Source organism: Melospiza georgiana, chromosome 16, assembly GCF_028018845.1.
Source record: "Melospiza georgiana isolate bMelGeo1 chromosome 16, bMelGeo1.pri, whole genome shotgun sequence".
Lineage (NCBI taxonomy): Eukaryota > Metazoa > Chordata > Aves > Passeriformes > Passerellidae > Melospiza > Melospiza georgiana.
Genome location: NC_080445.1, coordinates 15,048,097 through 15,062,194, shown reverse-complemented (window position 1 = coordinate 15,062,194; position 14,098 = coordinate 15,048,097). Strand labels below are relative to the sequence as shown.

Below are 14,098 nucleotides of genomic sequence, written 5' to 3'. Positions count from 1 at the left end.
CAACTCCCTGAAAAGTCTTAGCTCCTTAACCAATTACAGCAGAAAAAGTATTTTACAGCTTCTAAAAGTCTCAGGGTTCTGGCTGCTCTTCTCAGCTCAGAGAAGTCTGTCCTGACTCACTGCAGAGAGGTGCTGGGGCCTAAACGACCTCCACAGAGCTCTGCTTTCACTTAGCTACAGAAAAATTATTGTTATTCCAGCAAGGAAGGTTGGGAAATGCACAATTAGTACAGAGGAACTGAGGCAGGACAGAGTTAGTGTGAAGCTTTCTGCTGTGTTAAAACCAGGAGAGCAAATTCCTTTCCTTGCTCACTTTGAAGGAATCACACACTGATACCATGTCAGACACATGGGCTGCTGCTGCCCAAAAGCAGATCCATGCAGGAAAAAATAAATTACAAAGAATAGTTAAAGGTAGAAGGAAAAAACTTAGGAGGAAAATACAGGAAATTAATGAAAAGCAACAGATATAGACACTGAAAGAGACAGGCCAGGCAGATCAAAGCATGGACAGAGCTACAGCACAAGATGACTCAGAACAAAAAGAAAAATCATTCCATTTTACAGCCCAAAAGCTATAAAAGAGCTGAGCACTCATCCAAGAAATACTTTGGGCAGGAGTACTAAGGACTGCCCAGAGAGAGCAGTGACACAGCCTGCCTTGTAACCTCTCCCTCCTGGCAGCCCCAAGCCCTTCCCACCTGCCTTTCCTCCCACAGCTTCATCCCAACAGTTATTATCTTTCTCTCTCCTCTCCAGATCTGTTCCCATTAAACAGAGCTCCAAAAACAACACCACTCCTGCAGCCAGCTGTGCTCCCCCCATGCTCACACCCTGCTGCTCTGGAGCTGTGCTCCTTCCCTTTTTCCACCTTGGGAAGCAACAGGGGTGGTGTTGCTGGTTTCTTGCTGGTGTTTGCAATGTGCATTGAAGCCACCCCACACTGCAACAGGTTCCTACTGCAGCCACCTGGAACCCTGGAACAAGATGCTGAGCAGCAAGAATTGCCTCCTCCCCTCCTTACCCAGCTTTTGGAAACTTGGACTTCTTTGATTTCTTTTCCTTGTCATAAGAATCATCCTTCTTCTTCTTCTTTATTTTTTCACCCCCATCTTTCAACTTCCGCTTCTGCAGAGGGTTTAAAAACAAGTCACAACCAAAGAGTTTCCCACAACATCACCAGCACTCCCAGAGCCACTCTGGGGCCTCTGCCAGGCATGTGAAAACACAGGATCATCACCCCAACCCCCTACATCCCTCTCCATGGCTCTGGCATGTGTTGCCTCCAGCATCTGACACCACTCCCATAATGCTGTGACTTCCAGGGTGACAGGGAGCTGCTGCCACCTCTGCTCTGGGAACCAGGTAACCCCACCAGAGTCTTATCCATGCCAGACATGCTTCATTTTACTCAGAAATTTTAGGATACAATGGGATTTCATGTGCCTATCCCTATCCTGTCCACGCCAAGTCATAAATCTCTCCCACTCTGGATGTTAACACACTTTCATGCAGCAAGCTCTGAGCTGTAACAGAGGGGATCATTGAGAAAGCTCCTTCCTGACCTTGGGACACTTCTTCTTCTTCTCTTTGACATAGTCATCCTCAGACTCAGAGGCCTGCCGGAACTGCAGCGTGCCTGAGTTGATGTAGAACCCTCCATACTTGGTGGTGAGAGAGGCAGGAACCAGCTCATCATACTGCAAAGAACAGACAACACTTCATTGCCACTGGGACCTGCTTACCTCATTCCACAGCTCAGGTGCTTGGAGGATGCAGTGGGATCCACGGAATCACAAAACATGCTGAGCTGGAAGGGACCCATTAGATTGAGTCCAGCTCCTGGCCCTGCACAGACAACCCAACAATCCCAATCCCTGAGAGTGTTGTCCAAACACTCTGGAGCTCACACAGGCTTGGTGCTGTGGCTCTGAGAAAGCTGTTCCTTGAAAGGGGAAGAACCTTTTCCTGATATCCCACCTACAGCTCCCTGGCTCAGCTCCAGCCATGCCCCCAAGTCCTGTCCCTGGTCACGAGGAGGCTGTGCTGCCCCAGGAACACTCTGGATGCCCACCAGCACCTCCTGCCACACAGCTGCCCCTCTCACAGAGCTCACCCCCTGCCCCAGAGCTCTCCCTCCCTGGCCCTGGCAGCCTCGTGGCTCAGTCCCAGAGCAGGTTCAGCCTCCCCTCAGCCCCCTTTAGGCACTCCCAGCCCCAGCAGCCCCAGCCCCTGCACTCACAGCCTCCGAGTTGTCGATGAAGGAGTCGGACTCATCGTAGCCATAGCCCATATCAATCAGATCCTGGATCCGGTCCTTCCTGCGCCTCTTGCCACCCTGAACAACAAACATGGACACTGGGATCACTCTTCCATCCCAGCAGCCCACAGATACTCTGACACAAGGCTCCAGGACACAAAAGCTACAGCAGAAGCAAAGCAGGGCTGGCTCCCGTCACACTGCGCTCCCAGGGTGTGTAAATCCAGTTTTAAGCCTTGTCATACAGAAACAAAACAGTGCAGCCAAAGGAAAAACTTCCAGCCAGACTCCACACTGAACTGGGTCTGCATCCCTCCAACAATCCTGCCAGGGCTCTCTTCCATAGGGCTTGCTCTTCCCCAAGTGCTCCAGCAGGTTCAGACTCAGTGCTGCAGGCATCAAACACACACAGAGTGTGCCAGGGGGACCCACGGGCCAAATCTGTGCCACAAAACAACACAACTGCCCCAAAGTGCCAAAGGGTATAAAAACCACAGTGTGGTTTTAGTGCCAGCCACAGAAATAATGGAAAAGGAAGAACAGAAAGGACAGGTAAGAGAGATCCATGCAGCACTGTCCTCATCACAGCCCCGGGCTCACACTCTGAACATTCCACTCTGCCACAGCAACAAGGCCTAGGAATCCATTTTTGCTTAAGGAAAACTCAGTTTTATCAATCACAGCAAGTGATTTGCAGCTCACTTTAGTTCATGTAATTTGCTTTAATCAGACTCATCTGATTTAAGAATGAATCTGAACTATTTTTGCAGCCCTGAGACAGAAAAAGAACATAAAAAGCAGCACATGGCAGCCAGGATAAAGGACTGGGGGAGAACAGGAACTTGAGAGCCAGTGAGCATTAAAAGCACTGCCTGAGACCTGAACAGCACTGCCCAGCCCAAAGAACATAATTTAAAAAAAACAACACAACATAATTTAAAAAAAACAACACTTACATATTTTTCTTCAAACTTCCTAGCAAGAGCCTCCACTTTGTGCCTTTCCTTTTCTTCATCATTGAAGGGATCAGCTGGGTCTTTCTTCTGCAGAAACAAAGGGGATAAAACAATGACAGCCAAACCTGTCACAGTGCCACCAAAACTGCAGGAATTTAACCCATCCTGAATGGAGCAGCTGGGCAGAAGCTCAGATAAAGCAACCTTTAGGACAGTGCTGATCAACATCAGTGCCAGGGACAGTGTGATCAGGGCACTCTCAGCATGCCTGGGGATGCCACCCAGCTGTGGGGTGGGAGGGCATCCAGAGGGACCTGGGCAGGCTGGAGGGCTGGGACCATGGGAACCTCACAAAGTTCAACCAAGCCAAATGCTGGAGCACCTGGAACCTGTGGGATCAGTGCAGGCTGGGAGATGAAGGGATTTGGGGTGGGAGCTGGACCTGCCCTGGCTGTGAGCACCCAGAGACCCCCCTGGGCTGGGCTGAGCCCTGCTATGGGCAGCAGGAGGGGGGGATTCTGCCCCTCAGGTGAGACCCCACCTGCAGAGCTGCCCCCAGATCTGGGGAACAACAGCAGCAGGACCTGGAGCTGCTGCAGAGAGTCCAGGGGAGCCCATGGAGACACCCCAAGGGCTGGAGCCCCTCTGGAGCCAGGCTGGCAGAGCTGGGGGTGCTCACTCACAGGGACACCTCAGAGCCCCTGCCAGGGCCTGAAGGGGCTCCAGGAGAGCTGCAGAGGGACTGGGGACAAGGGATGGAGGGACAGGACACAGGGAATGGCTCCCACTGCCAGAGGGCAGGGATGGATGGGATATTGGGAATGAGGAATTGTTCCCTGTGAGGGTGGGCAGGCCCTGGCACAGGGTGCCCAGAGCAGCTGTGGCTGCCCCTGGATCCCTGGCAGTGCCCAAGGCCAGGCTGGGCAGGGCTGGGAGTGACGTGGGACAGTGGGAGGTGTCCCTGCCATGGCAGGGGTGGGATGGGATGAGCTTTAAGGCCCTTTCCAAGCCAAACTATGCTGGGATTCTGAGAGTGTCCCTGTGGTTTGGGTGCTTTCCCAGCTTGTTTTGTACCTGCCTCTGCTTCTCACAAACCCCAGAAAACACCCCCAAAAATTAAATGGCATAAAACATCAACTGACTGCTAACAGTCCTGAAGGCAAACAGTAAAAGAAACAGAATCCAGTAAGTTTCTTTTCACAGACAAACACTCCTAACTCAAACTTTAGACGCTACAGGAGTTTTCATTCATGTCCCCTTTGGAACTTTTTGGAAAACAGCTCCTTATCACTACCTGCTGCCCAGGTACCAAAACTCACTTTAGATCCACTGAACGAGCATCACATCCCACACCTGCCACAGCACAACACCACATTTCAGCAGGGCAAAGGAGTGCCCCAGCATGGCCTGACAACAAGCACCCCAGCCTGTGGGTCAATGTTCACCCACCCTCCTCCCTCCTCGCAGCACTCACAGCAAACACAGACCCAGCTCTCACAACTGAGACAGCCCTTGAGACGTTCAGCTGCAGCACAGATCCCCACAGATCCCCCAGGGACACTCACCTTATCACCTGAAGAGCTCCCTTTCACTTTCCCCCGACAGCTCTTGAGGAGATCGGGGTAGAAGAACTCGGGGCAGCGTTTGTGGTCGGGCTCGAAGAGGGTCAGGGTGATGCGCACGGCCGTGGCCGCCGGCTCCGCCTCCGGGGGCTGCTCCGCCTCGTCCTTGCGAGACCTCTTGAGGAAGCTGCTGCTCAGGGGCCCGTGCAGAGTGGTGAACGACACCCGGTGCGGCTCTGTCATGGCTATGGCCGAGCCTTACCAGGCCTCACGGCATCGTCCCCACGGCATTAGGAAAGGTCTGTGGGGTTTCAGCGCGGGTAACGGAGGATGCTAGCAGCGGAACGAGGGCTTTGCTTTCGGAGTTTTCCCGGGAAGTGACAAAGGGCCGTGCTGCGAGCGCTCGCTGCAATCATTAGAGAGAAAAAGGAGAGAAAGAAAGAAGTCAAGCCTTGTAGCAGTGTTCCCTCCAGCACCGGCAGTTCCTCGCTATCCCTCCAGCTCCATTGCGGCTCTCTCTCCTCGCACCACACCGCTCCATGGGTAAGGGCTGAAGGAAATCCAGCTGCGGGCAACAAAACCAGCCCGCCACACTAGCTCTGACGCGGCCCGGGAGCCCTGGGCACGAACACCGGGCCGGGCTGCACCTCTCGGGCCGGGGCTGCACCTCCCGGGCCCGGGCTGCGCTCCGGCCGCGCGATGTCCCGCTGCACGGAGGCCCGCTCACCGCTGTCTCTGGGACAGGGGCCGAGCGGGGCCCGGGGAGGCAGCTCCGCCGGAGGGAGCAGAGGGGCGGTCCGAGCCGCGGTGCCGGTGCCGGGCCCGCCCTCACTCACCGCCGCCTCAGCCGCCGCTCCGGGCCCGCTCCGGCCCCGCGCCCGCGTCACGTGGGCGGTGCTGCCCTCGCGCCGGGCCGCGCGCGCCACGGCCAATCAGCGACCGCTCCAGCGGCCACGCCTCGCACCGCGACCAATCAGCGGCCGCCGGCGCGGCCACACCTCGCGGGAAAGGCTCGCGGACGGCTGCCCCTCGCCACGTGATGGCGGCGGGCCAATCCCCGGCGCCGGCGCCGCCCCGTCCCGGCGGCCCGCGCGCGGCGGAGGCTGGGGCGGGAAGATGGCGGCGGCCCCTGAGGGAGCGCGCGCAGAGCTGCCCGAGCCCGCCTCACTCCCACAGCAGCGTTTGTGGAGCCTCATAGGAATCAATGGCGTGAAGCCTCCAGGAAGCTGCGTTCGTCCTGCCCCTCGTGTCCCTTAAAGAAGCTGAGGTTTCTTCCATAGAATGATTTGCGACGTAGGGAATGTAACGATAAGGGATAACAGAATAATCTGATATATCTAAATAGGGCCTCGCATGCATAAGGCTGCAGGGCTGTGCTGGACGATGGCAGACTCACAGCAGCCCCTGAACCTGTTCGGGACAAGATGGGATTCCTGGATTTGGAGCATTTATAAAACTGCTCCACCCCAGGGCACTGCTGGTGTCACCCTGCCACCTCTCCGTAGTTTTTCAGGGTTTGGGGAGTCTGGACAGCCTGTGTTGAGTGGAAGGTGATAAATGTCCCAGTTCTCAAGCAGATTTAAGGAAGAAGACCCTACATTCTACAAGCCTGTCAGTCCCACTTCAGTGTTGAAATCCTGGAGGTTATTTAGGGAGTTGCTGAAAACCCCTTGAGAGACAATGCAGGCAGCAGTCACTGCCAGGTCAAGCTCAAAGGATTCCAGCAAATGGGGTCACATCAGGAATGGCCCCAAATGGCTTTCCCTGTATCCAGCCTGGTTTTCCCAGAATTTCCAGGGATGGTGGGGAAGGGGCTGGGACATCCAGATGTGCAGGAAGATCCAAAAATCCCATTATTTGGGTGGCTGGATATGGCAGCAAAGCTGGGATGAGGCTGGAATGAAAGGAGACCCCTCCAAATCCAGGGGGAAAGAGGAGAAAATCCCATGATTGCCATGGAACTGGATTTTCCAGGGCAGGGACAAAGGACAGTCACCAGTGGGGTTACACAGGGCTCTGTCTGAGGGCTGGTGCTCTTGAATGTTTTTACAAATGCTCCAAATCCAGGAATTGACCATCCATTAAGCAGGTTTGCCAACAACAGTGACCTGAAGGGGCTGTGGAGCCCCAGAGGGCCTCACAGGGAGCTGGGCAGGCACAGCCTGAGTGAGATCCAACAGCAGCAGTGCTGGAACCTGCACCTGGGCAGGGCTGGACACAGTCTGGGGGATGAGAGGCTGGAGAGCAGCCCAGCAGACACACCTGGGAGCAAAACTGTGGAGAGAACAGATCCAAAGAGAGAACATGGAGCAAAACTATGGAGAGAACAGGTCCAAAGAGAGAACAGGTCCAAAGAGAGAAAGAACATGGAGCAAAACTATGGAGAGAACAGGTCCAAAGAGAGAACAGGCCCAAAAAGAGATCATGGAGAAAAACTGTGGAGAGAACAGGTCCAAAGAGAAAACAGGTCCAAAGAGAGAAAGAACATGGAGCAAAACTATGGAGAGAACAGGTCCAAAGAGAGATCATGGAGAAAAACTGTGGAGAGAACAGGTCAAAAGAGAGAACATGGAGCAAAGAGAGAACATGGATCAAAACTATGGAGAGAACAGGTCAAAAGCCATTTCCCAGCCCATAAAATTTGTAACCATCTTTCATTTTCAAATGCTCTGTGTTTGTTTGGCTGACAGCAGCAGCTCAGACCCAACTCTTTAGATGGTAATCCAGGGAAAGGCCCCAGGAGCAGAAAGCAGGGTCTGACATGGGCTGGCATCCCCCAAGAGGATGGGCAGGGCTCTTCCAGTGGTGCCCAGCAGAAGGAGGAGGAGCAACAGCCAGAAAGTAAAACACAAGAAGTCCCCCCTCAAGAGGAGGAAGAATTTCTTTACACTGAGGGTGGCAAAGCACAGGAGCAGGTGTCCAGGGAGAGTTTGGAGTTTCCTGCTCTGGAGACATTCCAAAACCCCCTGGACTCATTCCTGTGATGGCTGCTCCATGTGAGCCTGCTCTCACAGGGAACTGAGTGATCTCCAGAGGTCTTTTCCAGCCCCAGCTGTTCTGGGGTTTTGTGATTCCTGCAGGAACACAGCCCCTGCTGTTTCTGCTGCCATGAGCATGTGGTGCTGCAGCATCAGCCTGGCTCCACTGAACACCACCCAGCCAGGCTCCTGCTTCAGTGGGGAGCACAAAACCCTGCACAGGGCAGAGACAGGGCCATCTCTGCTGCCTTCACCTCCTCCAGCTCTGACACCCAAACCTCCCCTCCACGCTGCTGCCCAGGCTATTTTTGACAAGCACCTGCAGCCTCCTGCCTTCAAGGGCCCCAAGAGGAACAACAGACAGCTTCAACATTTATTATTACAGTTTAACACAGTTTTGGACAGAGGAGAAGCAGCAGAAACCAACATGCAAAGCAATTAAAAGTCCCCAGGGGCTCGAGGAACAGCAGGCACAGCTCAGCTCCTGGCAGGGGCTGTGGGGGCCCTTTCCCTGCAGCTGCTGCTCCATTGTGCCCCAGAGCAGGACAAGGTCATGGCAGACACCAAACCTACACACACACAGAGGAGAGGATGGGCTGGGATTGTGTCTCAGTGAGTCAGGTCTGTATCTGACTGGAGTTCAGTGCACTTTGAACCAGGAGGCATCTTCAGTCTTGTGTGTGCAGACAGGGAGAAGAGGGATCCTTCAGGAGGAGGCACTGGCAGGAGATGAAGCTCAGCTATTTGGGCAGAGTTTTCCTGTGTCAGAGCTGGCAGCTCTTGGTGCTAGCAGCTCTTCTCAATGCATCTGTTAAACAACAAACATGGCCTTCCTCCCACCTCAGTCTTCACCAGCACCTTCTCCTGCAGCCAGACTCCAGGTTCAGCCAAGTGGACAAGTTCCAGGAGCAAATGGGATCTGTCAGGTATTTAGAGCTGGACACAGTGCTTGGAGAAGGCCCCAAGGCAGGAGGAGCCTTGGCTGAGGCAGCTGGACAGCCCCACTCACTGGGGGACACCTCCCACCCCTGCCCTGCCCAGCCCCACACCTGGGGCCAGCACAGAGCAGGGCTGGGGGTGACCTCACTCTGCTCCCCCAGAGCTGCCCTCATTCCCCAGCACCTACAAGGCTGAGCAGCCAGAGGGACAGGCTGCCAGGGCACAGGTCAAGCTCATCCTGCACACAGGAGAGCCCTGGGATCTTGTTCCCTTGGTTGAACCATGTCCCTGTTCCATGGCAGGACTCAATGTCACTGTCCCTGTCCTTTTGCTCTGGTGAGGCTGCACAGGGAGCTCAGGCACAGCTCTGACGAGCTGGGTGGCCCAGGGACAGCCCACAGGGGGTGCCCAGCCCGTTACAAACTGGTTTCCAGACACCCTCCCAGCAGGAAAGCTCCACTGCAAGCTCTCAGGGGGACAAGAAGATCCTGGCACTTGCCAGAGCTCAGTGCCAGGACTCCACAGTCTCACAAGAGAGAACTAAATACTCCCCTAAACAGTCCTTCCTGAGCCCCAGATCCACAAACCCTTCCCTGCCCCCCTCTCCCCCTCTCTTCCTGTGGCTGCTGCCTCACATCAGTGACCAGGGAGGGACAGTCTGGTGTCAGGCTGGGTCAGGGCCATGCAGGGTCTGGCTGTTTCTGGGTCTCTCTGGCCCCAGAGAACCAGAGCAGACCTGAAGGAGCTGCTTCCCACCCCACAGCCACAGCCCAGGAAGCAGAGCCTGAGGAATTGTGTGTTTAGCAGCATTTGGAGAATCTTCCTTCCATGGACTCGCTCATCACATCAGGAACTGGGTGAGCTTCTGCCAGCCCAGCACCCAGGGCTCCCACCAAGGGAGAGAGAACTGTCCCATCCTTCATTCCTTGTCTTGGAATGAACTCCAAACTGAGAATTTGCTCCCTTATCCTACAGCAGCCTGATTTTTTAAGAGCCTTTGGTGAAAAGCCTTCTAGAAAAGCAGGTAAATTGTCAAGCCCATCACCTTGTGACCAGCACCTCTCCCAGCAGCAAGGAAAACATTCTCCTGCTCCAGGCAGGGATGAGAACACCCAGAAAATGGGCCAAGAGCCCAAGTTTTGCTACAATTAATCAGCTTGAGCTACTTGGGATTTAAGATGCTGCAGCAAACAGAGCAACAATACCAACTACTTACTAGAGCAGAGAGAGAAAAAAAAAAACAAAGAGCTGCCCTTGGCAGGAGCTGAAGCAGAGTTCCACACACAGCCCAGCTCCCAGCATCCACAGGCAGAAGAGGAATCCCACAGAGGAGCTGCAGCCAGCCCAGCAGCTGCCAGGAGATGGATGGAGATGTGCTGTGTCCCAGCAGGAGGGGGTGAGCTGCCCTGGGCCTGCTGCTCACTCGTAGATCCAGCGTGCAGCCGTGTCCTCCCAGCACGGCAGCTCCTCGGGCCGGAACCACAGCGAGATCTCCTGCTGGGCACTCTCCACTGAGTCACTGCCATGGATCACGTTCCTGTGGGTGAGGAGAAAGCTCTCACCAAGCTGGGAAAGGTGGGAGAGGGATGCTGCAGCCTGCAAAATTCCCCCTTGACCAATTTGATTAAAGTGATGGAGCCAGTCCTGTCCCACGATGCTGGGGAAGATGAGACAGGGAAGCTTTATAAATATGATTGCCTGGCAAAAGATTTTGAGAATATGGAAACTATAAGTGAGATTGAAATGAAAGCAAGCTTTGAGATCTCTTACTGAACAACAGGAAAACAATGGTGTGGCTGGCTGAAGGTGATCCCCTTTTGATGGAACAACACCCTCTGCTTGCAGGCAGGTCTAAGGGTCGCAGCAGACCTTACTGGCTTGGCAGAAGGGGTTTAAAGAGGAGTTTTTAGGGTTTAAAATGTAACACAGTATGGTAATGTAGTGATTCTTATAGGCTGTATGGAAATGCTATAGGATTTGTATCTTGTATTAGACTGGTTAGTGAGAATGAGAATATTCAACACAGAAGAAGATTTATTGTATTGTAATGGGAACCTCGCTCTCTTACCCTCTTCTCTCTCACCCTCTCATCCTCTCTGCCCCTCTCTTCTCTCAGCCTGCTCTGAGCTGTGTTTGGCAGCTCCCAGCAGGGCCCTGCCCCCAGGCCCTTTGCAATAAACCCCAAGTTCCTGACCTGGTGCAGAGATCTCTGACTCTGTCCTGACCATCCTGCCCCCTGATGCTCCTAACCACACCTAACCAATATCCCTTCCTATCCCACACCATTCATCCTTCCAGCAGTGCCAGCTCCCAGCACTGCCCCCTCCTGTGCTGAGGAACCTTTTTTTTGCTACAGGAGAAGCTGCAAGTGGCTGTAGCTCTGGGATGTGCATTTTTTATGTAAGGGATTCCAGATTTTCCCCCTTCCATCAAAGCAGGGTTGGTGTCAGACACCAGGAAACAGATCTAAGGCAGGATGGTTCAGTAAGAGCCAGGCTGGGGCCACCCAAGGTCACCAGCCATGGATATTCACCTGCTCCCATGAAAGGACTGAGTGGGAGCCTCCCTTCCTCTTCACAGCCTGACAGTCCTGATTAGCAGAGGAAAACAGGCAAAGCCCACCTGCTTTCAACAGAGCACTCAGGAGGAAGGAAAGACAACCCAGGCTCTTCCTCCTATTAAAGCCAACCCTGGCAAGCAGAGCTCAGTTCTGGTCTGAGCACAAAAGGGAAAACTTCTGCTCTGGGAATGCAGACTCATTCCTGGCAGGCTTAGCACAGGAATGCCTGGACAGGATGCCCTGAAACACTGAGGGAAGAAAAAGTCACAGCTCTCACTTGCCAACTTCAACACAGAAGTCTCCTCGGATGGTGCCAGGCCTGGACTCAGCTGGGTTGGTCTCCCCGATCATGGAGCGAACGGTTTTCACCACATCCAGGCCCTGCCACACCTACAGGAGAGCAAAAGCAGGATCAGCTTCCACAGCTGCCCCAGCAGGTCACAGCTGCCCTCTGAACTCCCCACCCTGGTGACAGACAGCAAAGAGTGTCTCCAAATTATTCTTCCAAAGTTGATTTTGGAAAATAATCCAAATTGTCAGTGGATTTCTCCCCATCCCTGGAAGTGCTCAAGGCCAGGCTGGATAGGGCTTGGAGCAACCTTGGTCTAGTGGAAGGTGCTCCTGCCATGGCAGGGGGTGGAATGAGACCTTAAGGATCCATTCGAACCTAAACAATTCTATGATTTAATGTTCAACAGAAAACATCCCTGCAGTTCAGAACAGCTTCAAGAGACCCTCTGAGTGGGGATATTGAGACAGAGTAAAAATTCTCCAGAGTAGAAATCCATTTTGATTTAGGTGAAATGTACATCTTTGAAGTCTGTGATTAGAAAACATAGCTATTTAGCCTGACTGCAAAGCCTAGGCTCAGAGAAACTGCTTCAGTGAAGGACAGAGATAAAGGGGGGAGACAGAGAGTGATAAAGAGATTGCTGTGAGAACAGGTCAACCTGACTTAAGAATTCTTTCTGATAAAGAACTAGCAGCAAATGTCACTCGAAATTCGTAAAAATGAATATGTGTGAACCAATTGTGAAATTGTATGTATATGTATTTGAGAGGGGGATAAAAAGGGACATGAAGTTCCCAGAAGTACACATGTCTTTCAAAGAGAGAAATCTCCACACGCATCCAGTGCTGTAAATAAACATACCGGCTTTACAACTTCCACAAAGTTGTGGAGTTTTTGGTTACCTCTGCAAAACAATATCACCTTACTTCCACTGTGCCAGCAGGCACACACCTGGCACTGTGTCCCTGTCCCTTGGCAGCACTCACCATGGCCACGATGGGCCCGGAGCTCATGTACTTCACCAGGCGGCCGTAGAAGGGCCGGTCCCGCAGGGCGCTGTAGTGTTCCTTCAGCAGCTCCTCCGAGGCCTGCACAGAGCACACAGCTCAGTCTGCTCCCTCAGGGGCACCTGGGCAAGGGCTGCACCTCGGGGATGCAGGAAATTCACAGAATGAAGCTCTTGCACAGATGCCCAATTCCAGGAGTGAAACAGCAGCAGCCTGACACAGACAGGTGTTTCCAGCTGCTGGATTACAGTGCCAGCCTGGAGTATGGGCACAGCCAAGGGCAGACACGTTCCCCACAGCTGGAATCACCCTCCCAGTGCCAGCTCTCCTCTGAGCTGCAAGTGACACCAGCAGGCTCTACAGGCAGAACCCCAGTAGTCACCAGCACAGCCACGGCTTGGGGGGGCGAGGGAATCCTCCACTCCAGGGACCCCCAGGCTGGCAGGGGCTCCCCCACTCCAGGGACCCCCAGGCTGGCTGGGCCCGGCCCTCACCTGCAGCAGCTTCATCCCCACCAGCTGCAGCCCCTTCCTCTCGAAGCGCCGGATGATCTCCCCCACCAGGCGCCGCTGCACCCCGTCCGGTTTGATGGCCACGAAGGTTCGTTCGTGGACCCCGCCGAGGGCTGCAGGGACAGGGCACAGCTCTGAGGGGGGAAGGGGGCGCCTGCGGGCCCTCAGCCAAGCGGGCACAGGGGGTGGCAGGGCCTCAGCTGAGGGGACAAAGGGGGTACAGGGCACAGAGGATTCCCAGGGGGGTACAGGGCACAGTGGGTTCCCGCAGGGGAGGGCAGGGCAGGGCAGGGCGGTGCTGGCCGCTGAGGGCACAGGGACAGCGGGGCCTGGCCTGGGCCTTCAACCGCGGGGTCTCTCCCGGGGAAGGGAGGTCCCTGGCCCTCAGGCACAAGGGGAGTGGGGGTCCCTGCTCCTCAGACCCCGGCCGCGGGTCCCGTTCCGTTCCGTACCATTGTGGAAGAGGCCGGCGAAGAGCCCCAGCACCAGGCAGATCATGGCGGCGCCGCTCTTAAAGGGGCCGCGCTCCCCCCGCGCTGTCACCGCCCCCCGCGGAACCATCGTGCCGGGGGCGCGGAGCGGCGGGGCCGAGACACGAGGACACCGGGAACGGCCCGTTCCCATGGCAACGGGCGGGCCCGGTGCAGGCCCGGTGGGTCACACCGGGCTCCACCGGGGCGAGATGTCCCGGCCGCGGCCTCCTTGGTGCCGGCTCTGAGCGCCCCTGTGCCGCTGCGACGGCGCCCCGGGTGTTTATAAGACTTTTACCTCCGCCGTCTCTGTCGTTACTGCACACTATAGATCAGGCCGGTGTGGGGCGGCTGCTGCGGTACTGAGCAGCCCCTCTGGCCCGGGCAGGGAGCTCAGGAAGAGGAGTTCTGAGTTCCCCAGGGCCATGCACTGACTCCATGTTCCATTTGTCAGACCCGGCTGTCAGTGCCCTCTCAGTCTCAGGGCTCGTCAGCACTGCACTGCAGGGCTCCATTTCCTGCGCTCAGGAACTCACCTCTTGGTTCAGCTCCCTCCAAAATC

General features: G+C 55.0%; 2 protein-coding genes across 9 annotated transcripts in view; both read right to left on the bottom strand.

Moving 5' to 3' along the window:
* Positions 1 to 5,652, bottom strand: part of UBN1 (ubinuclein 1) — a 29,899-nt gene extending 24,247 nt beyond the window's left edge. For 7 of the 8 annotated variants that reach the window (XM_058035327.1, XM_058035330.1, XM_058035332.1 and 4 more), the window contains exons 1-6: positions 5,615 to 5,652; positions 4,782 to 5,184; positions 3,217 to 3,303; positions 2,243 to 2,338; positions 1,566 to 1,700; positions 1,025 to 1,128 (exon numbers count right to left, since the gene is read on the bottom strand). In XM_058035327.1, the coding sequence (XP_057891310.1) occupies positions 1,025 to 1,128; positions 1,566 to 1,700; positions 2,243 to 2,338; positions 3,217 to 3,303; positions 4,782 to 5,021 (662 nt within the window). In that variant the 5' untranslated portion in view covers positions 5,022 to 5,184; positions 5,615 to 5,652. Of the gene's footprint in view, positions 1 to 1,024; positions 1,129 to 1,565; positions 1,701 to 2,242; positions 2,339 to 3,216; positions 3,304 to 4,781; positions 5,481 to 5,614 lie in introns of those variants that run through there. The other variant, XM_058035326.1, reaches the window with a different exon arrangement.
* Positions 5,653 to 8,111: 2,459 nt separating this feature from the next.
* On the bottom strand, positions 8,112 to 13,656 carry NME3 (NME/NM23 nucleoside diphosphate kinase 3). Its single transcript, XM_058035300.1, has 5 exons — positions 13,519 to 13,656; positions 13,049 to 13,179; positions 12,534 to 12,635; positions 11,533 to 11,645; positions 8,112 to 10,232 (listed from the first exon to the last, which is right to left on the bottom strand). Exons 1-5 carry the CDS (start codon positions 13,625 to 13,627, stop codon positions 10,115 to 10,117), a joined length of 573 nt encoding a protein of 190 aa, XP_057891283.1. The 5' UTR covers positions 13,628 to 13,656; the 3' UTR covers positions 8,112 to 10,114.
* Between the last annotated feature and the right edge of the window lie 442 nt (positions 13,657 to 14,098).

Excerpts from the sequence above, each read along its gene's own strand:
- NME3 (XM_058035300.1), bottom strand. The coding sequence starts at position 13,627 with ATGGTTCCGCGGGGGGCGGTGACAGCGCGGGGGGAGCGCGGCCCCTTT. Across the intron at positions 13,180-13,518 it reads CGCCGGCCTCTTCCACAATG|CCCTCGGCGGGGTCCACGAA; the intron begins GTACGGAACGGA and ends CTGTCCCTGCAG. Across the intron at positions 11,646-12,533 it reads CCGGGCCCATCGTGGCCATG|GTGTGGCAGGGCCTGGATGT; the intron begins GTGAGTGCTGCC and ends GCTCTCCTGTAG.